This window comes from Monodon monoceros, unplaced genomic scaffold, assembly GCF_005190385.1.
Source record: "Monodon monoceros isolate NGI ecotype Baffin Bay Population unplaced genomic scaffold, NGI_Narwhal_1 Super_Scaffold_14, whole genome shotgun sequence".
NCBI classification, from domain to species: domain Eukaryota; kingdom Metazoa; phylum Chordata; class Mammalia; order Artiodactyla; family Monodontidae; genus Monodon; species Monodon monoceros.
Genome location: NW_021703770.1, coordinates 64,186,614 through 64,205,850, shown reverse-complemented (window position 1 = coordinate 64,205,850; position 19,237 = coordinate 64,186,614). Strand labels below are relative to the sequence as shown.

General features: G+C 40.3%; 1 protein-coding gene across 6 annotated transcripts in view; it reads left to right on the top strand.

Moving 5' to 3' along the window:
- Window positions 1-19,237, top strand: part of LOC114895388 (serine/threonine-protein kinase Sgk3) — a 111,176-nt gene that overhangs the window by 55,429 nt on the left and 36,510 nt on the right. For 3 of the 6 annotated variants that reach the window (XM_029222710.1, XM_029222712.1, XM_029222711.1), the window contains exons 2-6: window positions 4,199-4,253; window positions 5,581-5,797; window positions 10,845-10,928; window positions 14,110-14,182; window positions 19,158-19,233. In XM_029222710.1, the coding sequence (XP_029078543.1) occupies window positions 5,720-5,797; window positions 10,845-10,928; window positions 14,110-14,182; window positions 19,158-19,233 (311 nt within the window). In that variant the 5' untranslated portion in view covers window positions 4,199-4,253; window positions 5,581-5,719. Of the gene's footprint in view, window positions 1-4,198; window positions 4,254-4,704; window positions 5,798-10,844; window positions 10,929-14,109; window positions 14,183-19,157; window positions 19,234-19,237 lie in introns of those variants that run through there. The other 3 variants (XM_029222715.1, XM_029222714.1, XM_029222716.1) reach the window with 3 other exon arrangements.

Genomic DNA, 19,237 nt, shown 5'->3' with positions numbered 1-19,237 from the left:
CTTGTGACTCTCCAGCAGAGTGAAGGCAGATTCTTTTCTGGTTCCTCTTTGAAAAGCCCTGCATACCTATTAACCTGCCCCAAAGTCCCAACTTTTATTCCCACGTGAACACAGCTTTTTGTTCTATTCTTTCTTAGTGTGGGATTCTTACATCAGTCCTCTTCTCATTCTGTTTTATTGGGCTGCCTGGCCACTGGATGATTTTGCAGAATTTTAATTGCTTCAGTTTTACAGAATAAATATACCTTAAATTTACAGCAATAGGGTTGCTTTTTCAAAATTTTACTTAAAAATAACATCTATGAACCTTCTTCATTGCCTTCCAGAGGACTCTTTAGAGCATATATATGTTGGAGAGGCAGTGTGGTATAATGGGTAAAGGTTCTAAAGTCAGACCACTGCTGGTTCAAATCCTGACTCCACTACCTGGGGTGGGTTACTTCATCTTTTTTTTTTTTTGCGGTACGCGGGCCTCTCACTGCTGCGGCCTCTCCCGTTGCGGAGCACAGGCTCCGGACGCGCAGGCTCAGCGGCCATGGCTCACGGGCCCAGCCGCTCCGCGGCATGTGGGATCTTCCCGGACCGGGTCACGAGCCCGTGTCCCCTGCATCGGCAGGCGGACTCTCAACCACTGTGCCACCAGGGAAGCCCTACTTCATCTTTTTATGCTTCATTTTCTGGTGGGTTTCCTCTCAGTGGGGCTGTTGTGAGGAGCAATCAGATTGATACAAGTAAAGCACAGTCTGGTTTATAATCTTGCTTAGCCACTGAATGTTAAATATTGTTAGGTTGCCAGTTTGATTTAGTTTTAAGGAAAGGAAAATCTTTCTTAAGGAGAGACAATGTGGTACAGCAAACTAATACATATAGATTTTGGAGTTGAACAGGTTTGGTTTGAACCCTAGCTCTATCGCCTATTTGCTGAATACTAGCTAGGGCAAGTGATTTAATCTTTCTACGTTTTTCTTCACAGCAGTATATTCATTTCCAACCTATGACTTTAGCTCCTTTTTCCAGAGAAAATTGAGGCAAGCAAGTGTGATATCTTTCAAACTTCTGCTCCCATACCTGCTTGGCTTTATTTTTAGCAAGACTGAGGATACATGACAGTCTGCATCTGTGTCCCTTTTCTGTGCTCTCAGAGTGTACCATGCATACATCTAAAATCATACTTAGCCAACTATTGAAAGTTCTATATTGCTTATCATTCAACCCCATTAGGTAAGTTCCTTGCAAGCAGAATTTTATCTTTGTCTTTCTGTTGCTTAATGCATAGTGAAAGCTTTAATAAGTGTTTGTTGAATGAAGGAATAAAAACAAATTTGAAACAAGTTGTTAATGTACTTGATTCAGTTTATTGACTGCCTGTGCAGTGCTGGGTTTTTTACACTCATCTCGAATCCTTAAAACAACCATATGAAGTGTTGCTAGCTTCACTTCCTAGATTAGGAAACTAAGGCTCAGATAATTTAAACGTGTCCAAGGACCCGAGGTAGAGAACTGTACATTTGTACAATTTGTAGTCATAGGAGGAAGAAGAAAGGATCTCCTGACAGAAGCTTTGGTCTTACAGAGAGGAACGCAGCAAGTGCCAAGCAGCAGCCTGCCCAGGAGGGAGCAGGGTGAGGAATTCTGTTTCCTGATCCTTTTCTTTCCACCCCGTGTCCTGCCAGTGCCTCTCTGGATGAAACCAACCAGCAGCTAGAGGGCAAGGGAGCCTGTGGGGTGCAGGCTTTAGAGGTTGGTGCCCTGGGGTGTGGAGCAGGGTGGAGATGGATCTGAAAAGGAAAATAGAGAATATCCAGCGCAGTCTTCCTCTTTCTGTCCGTTAGCATTCACTCACCCTTTGGGCGTAAAGCTCCCGTTCCTAACTCGGAAAACGCAAGGTCCTCTAGTCACTGCAGCCAGTTCATTCGTGCTCCCCCATGGAGGCACTGCTAGTGTTCTTTGTGTAACGTAACAGAAAAAAACTAAAACAAAACTGCTGTAGTCTCTGCGTCTGTAGCTAATCTTTTGGCTCAAATTGGTAATCATTCCTTTTTTCTTCTAGTACTTATTTTAGGTTCCCCTTACCCTCTGCCAGGTCAGTAGCTGCTTACCAGATGTCAGGGGTTATGCTTATTTTCTCCAGCAAAAATATCCCATCTGGAATTGCAGGCGTGATTGGCATCACCATCTGGTTAAATCTGCAGTGATGCATAGTCATGCTCTAAGGTCTTTTGCCTTTGGTCTAGGTAAACAGGCATGCCAAACGGGGATGTAATAGGAACCAACACCCCTGCATCCTTCAAATTTTTGATAGTGGTACTGGTTTGTGAGCTTCTCCAGGGATGGGTATAGTTATTGGTTTGCTTTCTTTGTAGGGAAACGGGGGAGAGTTCCAAGGGCTTCTTCATGGCCCTGTCTTCCCTAATGGCTTTTATGACAGAACAGGGAATCAATGCAGGGATTTGGCCAGTTACTAAGTATATCTATTTCCACTAAAATTCTAGGACTAGGGAAATAACCCCAGGATGGGCCTGTGCTCCCCTTGGACCCACCATGAGATACCAGGGTTGACTTTATCTCTCACCTCCTCTCTGGAGTGAGATGGGTGCTCTGACTGGTGGACCACGTTTTAGATCTCCTGGGATTAGTGTCAGTTCAGAGCTAGTGTGCGGTAACCCTTGGAAAGACTACGCATTTCTCTTTCCCCAGTGGACAGTCACCCTTGTGAATGGCTGCTGGTACCTCTTAGGTAAGGTCTGGAGAAAGCTTGGTGGGATACATCTGTGGCTGTGTGTAGGGCCACAGCAATCTTACACTCAGTCCTCCTTGGTCTAACATCCTGTGAATGTTAGGCTCCTCTCAGCAGGCTTTGAACTTCTTTCGGGGCTCTTTTGGCACCTAATTCCCATTAGGAGGCCATGAGGGGTTAGTGGGAGTAGGTGGTGAAGAGAAGTGGCATCCCCTTGTGAAACTACTTGAAAGGGTTTTATGGGAGGTGGGTTAGGAGGCTGGGTCTTCTCAGAGGGCTGTAAATTGCTGCTTTCAACAGACATGTTCAGCTGAATGTGGAGTTCAGCATTCTTAGCCTCATTTGTATCTGCCCCAGTGCCTGCATCCATGATTTAGGATCATTTGACTTTGCAGGGTTGCATGTTTAATTGGTTCTGCAGCCCTTATCATCAAACTGTGGCTTGATCCTTAGCCCTGTCAGATTAGCAGCTATTAGAAAAAAAGGACTCCTTTATAACAGCCATAGATTTTCCACTCATCTGTTTGGGAATTCATAACTTTCAATTTGTCGTTTGCTTGGTGCACATTCTCAGAGACCATCAGAAGCAGCCGCAGCCCATGTCACAATCTTTGAAATCAACATTTTCATCATCTTCTTGGACTTACAGCACCTTGCTCACCACCTATACTTCATCCTGGGACAGGGAATTTGAGTGATCTTGGTATCACTATGTGCCAGATTATCAGTTTCCCCTCCCCTCCCTCTATAGGAAGGTTATCAGGATGCATCAAACATGCATCCCATTTTTGAGGGTCTGTTTCCTGGGGTCATTCTTGGTAGCAGTTACTGCATCAGTCGTGACACACTTGAGTAATTGAAGGGACTCGAACAAAGGGACTATTTACTAAGCTGTTGTGGGCAGAGGTGACAGAAGCAGCAGCAGCAGGGCGTGGTGAAGCACCCCTTCTAACAGTGTTTGGAAGCCGTACTACTCCCAGGCCTTTAACTGTAGCTGTGGGAGAGGGGTCACCTGGTGGGGACTGTGGCCTTGGGTGGAGAAACCGCTGCCTGTTAGAAAGGGAGGAGGAGAACTAAATACCTCCTACCCTTCCATCTCCTGCTAGTGCCTCGCATTGGATGAACCCAACCAGAAGCCAGAGGGCAAGGGCAGGAGGCAGGCTGCCTCAGTGTGAGGTCCACAGAGGCCCGCCTTCTGGGCCGTGCGGGGGGGAGAAGCGTGGTGTTGGATCTGGAAGGGCAAATGGGGACCATTTAGCACTCTTGCCAGACTGGTATTTCTGGCCCAGATTTTAGTGTGCGCCTTGAGTGCTGGGCTCTACACTTAACCGCCTGCTGTCCACGTAGGCTGAGATGTCCCCTGGGCACCTTGTGTGGACAACTTATCCTTCCCCCCCAGGTCTTTCTCCCTCGTCTGTTCCTGATGCCACTTAATGTCATATCTTAATGTCCATTCCATAGGGGAGGCCTGAGGCGTGATGTTCTCCTTTAGTTCTGCTCCTCCGGACCACGCACGGTAAGGCACAGTAGGCTTTCAAGCGCGTACGTAAATGTAGTACCAGCAGGCCCTACCACCCCCTGGATCCACATTCTCAAGGGACAGGTGCGGCTAGTGTAGCACCATAACCTTCACCCTCTCATCATGTCTGCTGCAGATGGAGCAGAATGCGCTGGTGTGGGTCCTGGGGCTCCTGGACAGGGCTCACCTGCCTTTGAAGAGCTGTGGTTCCACTTGCTCTGATTGCTTAGCAGAAGAGCACTGTGCCTGGAGGACAAGGCTCTTGTCAAGATGGTGCCCTGGTCTAGTGGAGGGGGGGGGGAAGCTGCTCTTGTGGGGTTTTAGGGTACTCTAACTTGTAACAAATGCTTAGGAGGGGACCATGTTTTCTAACAACTAATTTAACTGCATATAAATCCTTCCTGACTGCATTTCCAGCAGCAAATCCAACAAAGTAGGCTTTGAATCATCTCAAAGGAACCACCTTTGTAATCAGTTAAATTTCATTATACCTGATTATTTGATGTCTGCTGATAGATATTTGAAATCGTTACTTGAATATAATTTATTTGCAAATGTTAGATCAGTCAGAGTGACTTCCTGAAATTAATCACCGAGGGAACCTGGCAGACTAACCCTTTAAAAGGTATTATTTGGTGTCAGTGGAGACTGTGGGCTACTGTGTGTAGCAAAGGTGACATCAGTGTGACATCTTGAGCCCTTTGTCCGTGGGTGGGATGATAATATTAGCATAGTTGTATTTGTTTTGTATGAAGATCTACTGTAATATCTCTGACCAGGGGTCCAGTGCCTAAGAATTATCCATAGTTGTTAAAATGCAGCCTAGCACAGTGGGTAAGAGTCAGGACCCTGGAGCCAGACAGCTTGGCTTCAAATCATTTAACCTGTCTGTGTGACAGTTGCCTCATTTGTAAAATGGGGGGTAAATAATTAGCTTACCATACAGGTTCCTAATCTGAAGCAAACTTCACCTGTTCATCGTGATGCTAGAAGCTTGAAAACCATCCTTTGAAAAACCCTGCTCTTAAATCCATCAAACTAGAGTCCTTTTAGTTGAGAGCCCTTAGTCCATATGAGCCATGGTGTATAAACTCCCAGAGTTTCTTAGTAGAAAAGAAGGTAGATGGGACGTAAATGTTTGATTGTGACTTAGCTATTGACAGGGACATAACAGAAACTGTGTTTCTCACCTGGGCTGAGACTTATGATCAAAGGTAACTTCCTGGCAGAATAAGCATAAAATGGGTTCTGTGAGCAAGGAATGGCAAATCACGGTATTTTAAAATCATTTTGCTAATTTTTTTTTTTTTTTCTGTTGGTTAAGGTTGCATGATGGAATTTGAACATTACCTCAAGAGGTTTTATGTTTTGGATTAGCTAATTGTGTTTGTCCTCTGCTGACTATTTCTTCGGACTCACTTTTTGGTGTCCTTTTGAGGCAGTAAACTCAAAGGGATTATACCATGGACTACAAGGAAAGCTGTCCAAGTGTAAGCATTCCCAGCTCTGATGAACACAGAGAGAAAAAGAAGAGGTTTACTGTAAGTATGTAATGTAAAGCATATGGAACAAAATGGAACGTAGAGAATATTTCCAATTCTGCTGTTCTTCCTTAACCTAGAATGGCCTTCCCAGACTTTGCAGATTTTACTTATCTTTCAAATGATATATCCTCCAGAGTCTTCTCTGTGTACTATAATGGAATACAATTTCCTTTTTTAGTGCAGAGTTTTGTCTGTTTACCTCTCCCTTTGGAGAAACTTGTGAAACTGTCTGATAGACCATCTCACCAGAGAATGTGCATACACGTGGTTCTGTGACACATCACATCTCAGGGGGTCAATGGACTCCAAAATTCATTGATCCCATGTGAAGAACCACTGTCTTGAAATTTCCACAGTATCTTTCTTAAGACATTTGTCATTTTCTATCTCCATTTAAAAAATATTTTTAAATGAGTATTCTAACTCATTTTTTCACCATAAAGGTAAAGTCCATTTCTAATTTTACTTTTTATCACCATGGTATCTACTGTAGGACTTTATAAAGAATAAGCACAATGAATATTTGGCTGAGTCAGTGTATCAGTGACTGCTATTTGGAGAATAGTCACTTTTCTAATTAGTGTAATGAAATGTATTGTATTTAGTTCCAGTAGTCTTGTTAGTATATACAGAGATCTGCTGTCCTCCTCTCCCTGAAAAAAATGTCATTTATCGTGTCTGTAACTGATCTGGCCTTCCTTGTAAAGCCCCACCCACTGAGCAGTGTGAAGAAATTCATTTAACCCAATTCTGTTCAACAGTTTGAGCTAAAATTTAAGCAGTTTTTTTTTTTTTTGCGGTACGCGGGCCTCTCACTGTTGTGGCGTCTCCCGTTGCGGAGCACAGGCTCCGGACGTGCAGGCTCAGTGGCCATGCCTCACGGGCCCAGCCGCTCGCGGCACGTGGGATCTTCCCGGACCGGGGCACGAACCCGTGTCCCCTGCATCGGCAGGCGGACTCTCAACCACTGCGCCACCATGGAAGCCCTAAGCAGTTCTTTTAAGTAAAAATGCCCAGCCTATCTTCATTGTGCTCTCTTTCTCTTATTTGAACACACACTCCTTCTCCAACTTGGCATTCATGGTTTGTGGCAGGAGAGGTGTCCCCTTTCACAGTGTTTGTTCAGTTGATGACTGACCTCATGGTAGCCTGGTGAAGGCTTGGCATTCTCGTCATTGTCTAGATCTTTGCCATTCCAGGTGTAGAGTGACTGGTCTGGCAGACATCCAGCTGTGGTTGACCTGCCAGTCCTGGGCATTTTGTTGGCATCCACTGCTGGCATCTGCAGTTGATGAACTGATTTGTGATCTGCGCTTTGTTGGCTTGGCAAGGGTCGTGGTGACTGACTGCTGACTCAGCTTCCCCTTGGCGCGTGATGGCTGTAGACCCCACTGAAGCTCTGCGTGCCCTCCACCTTCTCCTGACTCAGGTGGTCTACCCTGGTCTCTGACCAGGGGGTCACCCGGCCCCTGCCAGCTGAGTGCCATGACAAGTGACTTTCATCTCAGGTCCATGTCACATGGGAGTTGAGGAAAGCTGAGGAGTTAAACTAAACCCTTGGACCACCCCACTCTGCCTTCTTAACTAGGTGGGGTGGGGCCCCCCAATGGTGGTTTTCTCCCAGAGCCTCAGACAAGGAGCTGGAAACAGCCCTTCCGTCTTCTGTTCTCCCTTCCTTAATAAGCATACCTCCACACCTGCAGAGAAGCCCAGAGCAGAGAGATTGCAGTGTGTGTCTGGCCATTTGCCTCTCCGCAGATGTTGCAGCAGTACCTTCAGCGCTTCTTCCGCATTCGTATAAGCCGGTTTTAGAAACATCATATTGATGGTAAACAAGAGGTCGGTATACTTAGCATGAGATAGTGGAGTGTGTGAAGTTTTCCTTCCTTCCCTCTCCTTACTTTTACCTTTGGACCATTCTCTCCTTCAAGGGCATAACCTCCTGCCAAGTTTGATGGAAATTCATACATAGCAAATACAGGCGATGGGTTATCTTATCTCAGGTGTCCTTTTGTTTTTCGTGGTAGAGGTATTTCCACGTCTTCTGTGAAAAGGTCGAGGAGGCCTATAGTGTCACTCTTACCAGCTGTCCCCAGAGGTGTCCCCTGAGTTCTCCAAGGCTCTGTCCAGATCCCCTTGTTCACTTCCTTCCTTCAGATGCTCAGATGTTGCCTTGTTGTTAGAGAGGGTTTTTCTGACCACCCTATATAAAACAGCATCTTCACACTCTGTCCTGCTTACCCTGTGTAGTTTTTTAATAGCAGTTATCACCACCTGACATAGCTTGGGTTTATTTATGTGTGCTTTCCCTGAATTTGTTCTTTGAAGCAAGAACTTCCCGCACTGTTGTTTCACCAGTACCTAGAACAGAGATGGAGGTTCAGTAAGTATTTGTTGAATTGAAGTTGAATGAAAAGTAGGATTAAGTTCACATGTTAGTTGCTGATCACTGCAGTACAGTCCCCGGTCCTCAGGAAACTTGGTTCTACTCAACACAGATAGACCCGACCCCACCCAGCACAGACTCTGTCCAGCTTCAGCATGTCTGTGTATTATTGGGGAACAAAAATAGACACTGCGTTAACTATTCAATAATATATATATGTATTTTTTTTTGCGGTACGCGGGCCTCTCACCACTGTGGCCTCTCCTGTTGCGGAGCACAGACTCTGGACACGCAGGCCCAGTGGCCATGGCTCACGGGCCCAGCCGCTCCGCGGCATGAGGGATCCTCCTGGACCGGGGCACGAACCCGTGTCTCCTGCATCGGCAGGCGGACTCTCAACCACTGCACCACCAGGGAAGCCCCTCAATAATATTTTTATACTCTAGTTTTCGTGTGTCTTTTAAACGACTTTACAGAGAAATGCACTGTGTTCTAGGATGTCTTGACTTAAACCAAGTCTAAATTATACTTTCATTTATCCACTCAACAAATTGTCCTTGAGTTTCTTGTCTTATGCCAGGGCTGTTCTAGGCACTGGGAATACAGTGGGTAGCAAGAATGATACAGCCCTTGCTCTCAAAGAACTTACATTCTGGTGAGGCAAGACAGGCAATAAGGAAATATTTTTTTGAAAAACTTAATAAGATTTATTGTACTGTTATTATTGTACTATTTCTGTGAGATTTTGTGCATTTTTGCAAATGAGAGTGTTCTTTAAAATTTGAAGAGGTTTTGTTTTTGCCTGTTGGTATTTTATTAGAACTTACTTAATAAGCCCTTGTTCATAAATCATCCTGCCAATTAATAACTTTACAGGGCTTTATCTTAAGCTCCTGTAAATAGAGTTGCAGCAGAACTGCTTTGGCCTGGAACCTAGGTTTGGGTTCTCATCTTGGCTGTACTTGAGTATCTATGGGAAGCCAACTTATCCCGCTGGGAAGTCAGCACAAACACTGCTGTTTGTTCAAGAATCTCGTAATCATATAAACCTAAGTATCTGATCCTTTGGTAGCAGGCCTGCTTCCAGGCCTATCTGATCCTGAATGCTGTAGGAGATAAATCTGTAGTCTCCTCCTAAAAACATGGCTCAACTTTTGTCAGCACCCAGACTAGGTTCTTTTTCCTCTACTTCTGCACTCTCTCCCTTGGGAGCAGTGTCATCTTATAAACGATTCTGATATCTTACACCCAGTAGCTTCCTTTAGGACAACTTGATGTCCTCTTAGTTAACACCAGAAAATCCTCTTACCCCTGTAGCTCACGTAGGGTGCCTGGATGCTCTTTTTGTCTCTGCTTAAGTGATTCATCACTTATCCAGGTAACTGATACAATGACTTTGCTTCACTTTCCAGGTGAGACCTGATCCCTTTCTCACAGGGGGATATGGCTTTACGTTCTGGGGCCCCTCGTACTAGGGGCCTGTTAATGTGACCATATCTTCAACAATACTGCAGAATTCCTACATTATAATCATATGCAGTATCAGGGAGATCTTTCTTCACAGTATTATCTAACTATGAACTGGTGAGTGTAGCTTTCCAGTCTTTTGTGGGAAAGGATAGTTTATACATATTTGTATGCCCATCTTCTAAAATAAACCTGGTTTACTCTGTTATCTAACAGACTATGGACAATTGTATTGTAAATATCTCTTTCCCCTAATCTTCACTGTAAAATAGTGAGATTGATAACCCAAGCCATACATCAGTGAACCTTTCCTCATATACCTGGATCCTTGTTATTTTTCTCTTTAGAAATTATAAAAGATCTTTGGGGTTCCAAATTGTTTTCTGTACATTGGTATGTTGAATTATATTCTGAGAGTATCTGTGGGACGACTTATGAGAGTTAATTCTGTATTATAACTGTTGATTTGATACTTGTTCTAGTGCATGGAGGGTTAGAAGATTTAGATTAGTCTCACAAGTCTGTGAACTTGGGCAAGTTACTTAACTTTGGGGGGCCATCATTTCCTCATCTGTAATGGGGGTTGTAATGTTTATTCTGCTTATTTCCTCATAGGGTTGTTGACTGTGGTTATGTGAAATTATGTATATATGAAAATATTAAACACAGGTTAAGATGGTAGTAGGAAATCTGAGGATAAATTCTTAGTTTGAAAAATACTGTGTAAAAGATGCCCTGAAAGGAGGAGAACTAATAATTTAGTGTTTACTGTGTTCCAGGCATTCCTTTTGAAAATACTTTATCATTTCGTGGTAGTGGTTACTGCTGGGGAAGAAGAGAGCAGAATGGCATCCGCTGAAACTATAATGTTTTATTTTGGGAGAAGAAAATCTGAAACAAGAATGGCCAAATGTTAGAATTCAGAGTATCTAAATAATGAGTACATGGGTATTCATTGTGTTATTCTCTGAAAACTATGGAAATATTTCATAACATTTTAAAAATAAAACACTTTTCAACAAGACAAAATAAGTGTTTCAGTTGGTATACTTCTGTATCTTGGAGAATCACATATAAATAGTAATGTCTAATATCAGTTTCATGAGTATGAAAGCAGGTTTTTTGCATATGTAAATAGCTAATGTGCTTTTTTTTGTGATCAAATTTTATTGTTATTTTTTATTTCCACAGGTTTATAAAGTTCTGGTTTCAGTGGGCAGGAGTGAGTGGTTTGTCTTCAGAAGATATGCGGAGTTCGATAAGCTTTACAACACTGTAAGTAACAGTCAGTCTACAAGATTTTTATTTAAAACAAAACACCTGAGAAAACTGGAAAATGAGATTTATTTGATAATTAAATAATACTTATATATATCAGATAAGCAGAAAAGGGTAAGGGGTTCTTCAAAACATCCTGACTTTGGAATTCTTACCAAAAAGGGTGGAGAGAGGACTGTTGAGAAGTTTCAGATAAACTATTGAAGATATAAAAACTAAATGTACAGCTTAAAATACATTTCAGTGTCATAGGAGATTAGAAATAAATCCTTTCTACCTACCTTTCTAATAATTGTTAATCATCATGCTCTTTGTGGTTAAATTGCCCAACTATAAGCTTTAGGTCTGAAAGTCTGTCATAAGCCTACCTACCTTCCATGGTTTCATTCTCTGTTAGAAATTAGTCTAAGGTTCCAGATTTTAAGTAGCTAACACAGCTGAAATGAATATTGACTTTCAAAAGCCTGACAGTTACCTGAGATCATTAGTTATTTAAATAACTAAAACCTGTTTTATATATTCATAGTTCAGATATTATTTTTCATCCAGTGTTTACAGTTACAGTTTCTACCATAGGAAGCTAGAGCACCATGGTCATTTTAATACATCAGGCCAGATCTTACACAGGGACCAGTGTTTGTGGAGAGCATTGCTTTTAAGGTTATGCATACGTAGGAGACCAGAGGACACTGCCTGTGTTGGTCATTAGAGACCCCAGGTTATTGAGACAGCTCTGGGTTCCAAGCTTTGCTTCAGTTAAGAAAAAAAAGCAATTGGGCCTCAAATCACAAATTTAAATTTCTTCTGCTCTAACAATAAATAGCAATCTCCTCATGTTGTTATTTTTAAAATGGTAGATTATTAGGCATCCTCCAGAAAAAACTGTTTCATATTTTAAAAGTTAACTTTTTCAGTTTTCTTATCCCTGTCTCTTGATTTTAAAAATAATGTTAGATGGATATATGTCTATGGGTTATCATTTGTAAAATATATTAAATATGGGGGAAGGTAAGCATATCTCAGTTAAGAGGTAAATTACTTCCTAAATGGGCCAGAATGAATCAAATGTTGTCTAGCTGCACAACTTCCTGTGTTTCCTTAAGTCATGAAAGTTAGGTGTTAATATTTGAGTATCTTTAGTTATAAAGGTAAAGTAGGAAAGTTTATTGGGGGCACTCCTCCCACATGATCACTTTAATTCTCTTTCCATCAAGCAACCCATGTTAAGCTTTTTGCAGAAAATTCTCCCTAATGTTAGTTGAGTCTTTACCATCCATCTCCCTCATTTTTCCTGTATTTCTCTTCCTTTTTTCATCTTTTTCTTATTTTCCCATTTTATGTGTCTTCCTCTCTTTTTATGTAACTCCTTCCAGTTCTGCCTTTTGTGGTGAGGAGCTAAGAAAAAAACAGGGGAATGGTATCAGTTGTGTTCTTTGAAACTACAGAAGTGAAGTTAAACCTGGACTGGATTTCTCCAAGTTTGAAAACACAAATTCTTTCCCTATGCTCCTTTTAGAATAAAGAAAAAAGTGAAATTTCCAATCTGTAAAATGTTAACTGTCAGTTTAAATGTGTATTTATGACTGTAGTTTACATTTGGAAGCTTTTTATTAAAAGCTTGTTGAACACATACAGAAGTAGAGAGACTAGTATAAATAGAGAAAATAATGTAATGTGCCATCCTCTCCAGCAATTACCGTACACAGCCATTCTTGTTTCATCTCTATCCCTAGCCAGCCCACTGAATTATGAAGCAAATTTCAGACATCATGTCTTTCCATTTGTAAATATTTCTGTATACATCTTTAAAAAGATAAAGATTGTTTAAAAAATATACATACAATATCATTATCACATCTAAAAATAATTAACAATAATGCCTTAATGTCAAATACTTAATGTCATATAAACTGGTTGATAAGTCTATGAAGTGTCTTTTGTTTTGTTTTGTTTTTTTGGTACGCGGGCCTCTCACTGTTGTGGCCTCTCCCGTTGTGGAGCACAGGCTCCGAACGCGCAGGCTCAGCGGCCATGGCTCATGGGCCCAGCCGCTCTGCGGCATGTGGGATCTTCCCGGACCGGGGCACGAACCTGTGTCCCCTGCATCGGCAGGCGGACTCTCAACCACTGCGCCACCAGGGAAGCCCTGAAGTGTCTTTTTTTTAACATTGTTATAAGTTTATTTTTTTGTTTAACTTTTTTAATTTTAAAAAATATTTTGTTGAAATATAGTTGATTTTATGACCTGTCTTTTAATCACTGTTTTCCCCTCCATCTCCCTTTCCTTTATTATTATTTTTTTTTTTACAATTTTTTGTTGAAAGAAACAGGGTCATTTGTCTGCAGATTTTTCATTCTGAATTTTGCTGAGAGCATGCTTATGGTGTAGAGTGATTAATACATTCTCCTATTTGTATTTCCTGTCAGTGGAGGTATATATATAATGTGTGTGTGTTTATGTATACATAGTGTATGTTTGGTTGTTGTTTCTAAAACATCTAAATTTACTAGAGGAATGCAAGGATTGGTAAGACTGTGTATGTGTGGTTTTTTGACATCAAGCTTACAGTAAAAATAAGCATTTACCCATTTTTATGGCTTTACTGTCCAAATTTAATTTCTTCAGGACGAAGTTTTTCTTTCTCTGGGGATAAGCAAATCTGAGAAACAATTATTAATAGGAGGAAGGCTAGAGCAGAGGGTATTGAAAGCAGAATTCATCAGCTTTCTCAGAAAACAATTGTCAGTGTGTTCACTTAGAACACAAACATCACATCTCCTGAGGTAACAAAACAATGAGTAACGTGTTCAAAACCTATACTCCAGGTTCTAGTCTAAGCACTTAACATAGATGATTTTCTTTAAGCCTCACAACAAATCACTAAGGTAAGTGCGAAGATTATCCCCATCTTCCAACAAGAAAACTGAAGCTCAGAGATGTTAAGTAACTTATTCCAGGTCACAAAGATACTAAGTGTTTTATTGGGACAAAATGGGATTAGTCAGACTAATGGTATTTTATTGGTATAATTTAATATTGTACATTTGATCATGATATACTTAAAGGTATGTCTTATGGCGGATTTTTTTGAAAATCAGATTGTATTTTGTTTTGGTACATGTATACCTGGAAGACCTATAAAATTAAGTTCATATAATGTTATGTGTTCAATTCTAGTTAAGGAAACAATTTCCTGCTATGGCCCTGAAGATTCCTGCCAAGAGAATATTTGGTGATAATTTTGATCCAGGTAAGCAGTAACTTCATAGACCAGCCATAAGTGATGGTTGAGGTTTGAAAAAGTAGTTAACATATTCATTGCAGTGTATAGTAGTACAACGTTACAAAGCTAATGGATCTCATGCTCTATGAAAATAATGCCTCAGGAAGGTGCTTACTGTGTACCAGCCGTTGTTTTTAAACACTTTATATGTTTTAATTCATTCAGTCCTCACAACAACCCTTTGAGGTGGGTATTATTATCATCACTATTTTATAGGTAAGGAAACTGAGGCACAGGTTGAATAATTTGCCCACGGTCGCATACAGCTAGTAAAAGTCAGATTTGGAAGTTAAATTCAAGCAGTCTGGCTTCAGATAAATCTATTGATTATTAAGGATAATGGGCAGTACTTTTCTAACCATGAAACATTTACTAAATGTGTACTCTGTACACGGCACCCTGCAGGCCTCTGAATGGGATATCAAGAAAATGTCCTATTGTTCACCCTTGGGGAGCCTAATGACACATAGGATCTCAGAAATCTGGAGGCTGTATATATGTCTGAAGCCTCAACTTCAAACTTTTTTTTTTTTACTAGAATCTAGAAGAAATTAACCCAGTACACAAATGGTGACCTATAGAGAGATAGAAGTCTCTATCCACCAGAAATTCTATGCAGAAAGGCATCTGTTTATGCCACAGGTGGATCCTGACATGCTATCGAGTTTCTTCCCTCCCCACCATCTTACCTCCTCAACTAATTTGCTTGTAACCTTGTAACCCATCAGACCTGTGATTCCTTATGTAGGAGCTCTCAAATGGCTTATCTTGCTTCCTCTCTACAACCTAACCTTATACCATTCCTTTTCCTCCCAGACCTTTTCACTATACCTTGTGCAGTTCTGCCCGCGATGAACAAACTCCTTTATCCTCTGTCTTCTTATTTCTTTCACGTTCTTGCTGTAATTAAAACTGAGTTTCCGCCCCCGCCTCCCCCCAGGGTACTGGAATCCCCTGTAACCCTCTCAGCTGGAGACTCTTTATTCTTTTACACTTTCTGAACCTCAGGATTGGAGAGGCTTCTCGTTTCCCCTGTTCTTTTTCACTTCCCCTAATTTATGTAGACTTTTTTTCTCTTGGGAGAATTTAGCACACTTTATTATTATTGCCAGTTTGTCTTATTGGGCTATAGATTTTATGAAGGTAGATACTGTATCTTTTTTATTTAATTATAGTGCCTAATAAATATTAGATTCTCAATAAATGTTACTTGAATACATGAATCCATTAATAAAGAGACGATTGAGTTGGCACAGCAAAGCCAGTTATACATTCCATGAATTGATTTTATCGGCCAGTGGCTTTTGTATTCTTGTTCTCTTGTTTTGTTTTTAGCTGTAGAACACTTTTTTCCTAGTGAAATCTGATGCAGAAAAATGTAATGTGTAGAACAAATAAAAACGGAGCTGCTTTGTTGGTGTAGCAGTGAAGTATGTCTGTGGAGCATAGGTTGAAAAACATCGTGAGGGCAACATGGGGGCCCTATTAGAGATATTTGAGCGAAGTGGCGACATGATGTGAAACCAGCAGTGTATAATGTATAGTAGGCACAGCAGAGGGAAGACGAGATAGAGACTGGGAGTCTGGTTAAGGGAATATTCCAGTAGTCCTCAAGTTAGGTGATGAGAGCTGCAACTCAGGTGGAAATGGGGCTAAAAATTGAGCCACGTGTAGGAAATCTTTTAATGAAAAATCTGTAAGAAATCTTGGTGATTGCTTAGGTAAAGGAGACATATAGAGAAGAGAATCAGAGATAACTGAAGTGTCAGGCCTGGGTGAATGAGAGAATTAATTAATTTGAAGTGACAGAAAGACATTTAAGAGGATTCAAACTACATGTTAGTGATTAACATGAGGCTTGAACTTGGGTTAGAGTTCTCTGGAGCCCTTAGTTAAACCCTAAAGTCAGAATCATTTTATCCAGGGAAGGAGGCAAAGAGATAAAGACCTGCAGCATTGCTACTTCATGGTTCAAGGCAAAATACCAGACAGTGCCCTGTGGTATTTATGTTTGGTAGATTAATTATTTGATACTAAAAATTGATTTTTATTGAAGAACATTTTGAAATCAATCCTGAGCATGTTGTATATGACTTGGCAACAGTGAAGTAGACTGTATGTTATAGATTTTTGGAAAGCCTTTCATTGGGGAGATCAGATCTGAGTCATACTCAACAAACCAAAGATTGGTAGGATGTTCATTTTATTAGGCTTTGACTAAACAGACATTCTCATATTTTGCTGGTGGGAATACAAAGTCGTACAAACCTTATGAAGTTTGGTAATATTTAGCAAAACTATATATGCATTTCCCTTTGACCAAGAAATCACATTTCTAGGAATCTATTCTAAAGATAAACTGCATCGGAAATGATGTATGTATGTACAAGACTGTTTATCGTGATGCTGTTTTTCATAGCAAAAACTGGAAACAACTGAAACATCCTTCCAGTATTGGAATATGATACAGCTGTAAAAAGGAACGAAAAAGCTCATTGTGCATTACTGTGGAGTGATCTCCAGAATACCTGGTTAAGTGGAAAAAACAAGGTGTGGTTGTGGACAGTGTATATTTTTTGTGTAGGAAAGGATGTGAAGATTCAAAAGGAAATAATGGAAGAATAAATCAAAAACTAAAAACTGATGACCTTAAGGAGGGAGAGGCCAACTGGAGACAACAGAGGTGGATGTTAGACCTCTCTGGATGAATCTTGTGCACAGCTTTGCATATTTTAAACAATTTAAAAACAAAAACAAATGCAACAATATTGAAGTCTCTAACAACTGAAAATAAACAAGGAAAAAATATAACTGTATTCTGATTGGTGGTGAAACACATGGAGAATAATTACTTTAAGTGACTTTAAAACATGGAAACTCAGCTTTATATTCCTCGTGGCAAAAAAAAAAAAGTGTACAAAGAAATTTTATCCTGCATTCAATAGTCTTATTGATAATATAGAGTTATTTTGTAATTATGTTAATGTCATGAGAACCAAAATTTTAAGCAGAAGAGGAAAGAGACAAATATAAAATCAAAGATTTTAAGTAAAAATTCCTGTAATTTTAAACTTGGGAATACAGTATGAAATCATGATTTATTTTTCTCTTTCTAAAACAATACATATTTCCCAGTGCTCTCCACTGGAAATGCCTGAAAACAATAACAAATAAGTAGCAGCAAACACCCTTAGCATCCAGGCTGTAATCTCTAAATACCATTTCCCCCTTAAAGGAACCACAGTTCCATGGCAGTTCCAGGTGCTGGGCAAGAAATGTACAAGATGGTCCTAGGATATCTTGGCCTGAAAGCAAAGAAGCTATACAAGAATACTGAGGCTTTATCAAAAGGACACAGGAGCCCAATTGATGGGGCTTTCACTGGCCAAAGATGGGACAGTTAGAGCGTGAAGAAAGAAATTGTCCTTTTAATTTAACCTCGTGTTTGACAGCTACCATATAGAGTTTTTCCATACATCTTTCTGAGTTCTTATGCTGCAGCTTCTAAGTCCATGCGTGTCATTTTCTTTTCTTTTTTTTTCCACTTTATGTTGGTGGTTACCAACCTCTGTAAGATAAGTTTTACATACTTGAGGCAGATTTTAAGGGTTATTTCTGCCTATACTTTTCTAAGTTAAAATTTCGTTTTGAATTTAAGGATCTTTCTGTAGAGTATACACAGAATTAGCTATACTTCTATATTCTAAATAGTTTAATATCAAACCTTTTGCTGATAGGATCTTGGAATCAATATATAAATTACGTTTTTTTGGTAGTTTTAAAAACAAAACAGGATTATCTTTACTACTGAAAAATAAAATTACAAAGTAACAAAACAATTGAGTTAAATAAGGGATGGGGCATATGAAATTTGGAGACTGTGAATGCTAGAATGTGTAATCATTTTGTTCGGTATTTTTTTTATTCATTCACAAACATCAGTTAAGTACATTCCAAGACACTGTGTTAAGGGCTAAAGTTAGAAAAAATTTTTTACAGGCATGATGCTAGCCTTCAATGACTTACATAGAAAATCACTTTTATTTCTCAATTTTAACTTCTGCTATTTGAAGAGAAATCGATTTATACAAAATAAAAACCTATTTTTAGCAGCAGAGTTTTGGTAATACTCAACCAGTTAATCACCATTTCCAGTTGCAAGGATTTCAGTATTTCTTGGTTTCGTTTGTTTTTTGTTTTTAAGTTAGCATGATTTTTCAGCCACCAGTGTCATAGTGTTAATTCTTATTCATTACCTGGTAGTACACGAGGAGTTGGACAAAGCAAAGTGTCTCCACGTTTTGTAGTGAGTCTGTTTAGAACCTAAAATAGGCATTTTTTTGGAGCATTTTCTTTTGGGGAATATGTTACCTGCTTTATTTTATTTATTTTTAATAAATTTATTTATTTATTTTTGGCTACGTTGGGTCTTCGTTGCTGCGCGCGTAGTTGCGGTGAGCCGGGGCTACTCTTTGTTGTGATTCACGGGCTTCTCATTGCGGTGGCTTCTCTTGTTGCAGAGCACGGGCTCTGTGTGCACAGGCTTCAGTAGCTGTGGCACACGGGCTCAGTAGTTGTGGCTCGCGGGCTCTAGAGTGCAAGCTCAGTAGTTGTGGCGCACGGGCTTAGTTGCCCCGTGGCATGTGGGATCTTCCCGGACCAGGGCTCGAACCCATGTCCCCTGCATTGGCAGGAGGATTCTTAACCACTGTGCCACCAGGGAAGTCCTACCTGCTTTATTTTAGTTTTATAATCATTGTATTTACAGATTTAAGAAATATATATTTGTAAGTATTCCTTATTGTATATCAAGAAACATGAATTAAGAAATAACTTCTTAATCAAAATTCACTATCTTGTGCTTGTGTATTCTGGTATAACTGTATTGATGATAATTACAGTCTGATATAAATAATCATAATAGTATTGTCTCTCTTAACAGATTTTATTAAACAGAGAAGAGCGGGACTGAATGAATTCATTCAGAACTTACTTAGGCATCCAGAACTTTACAACCAGTAA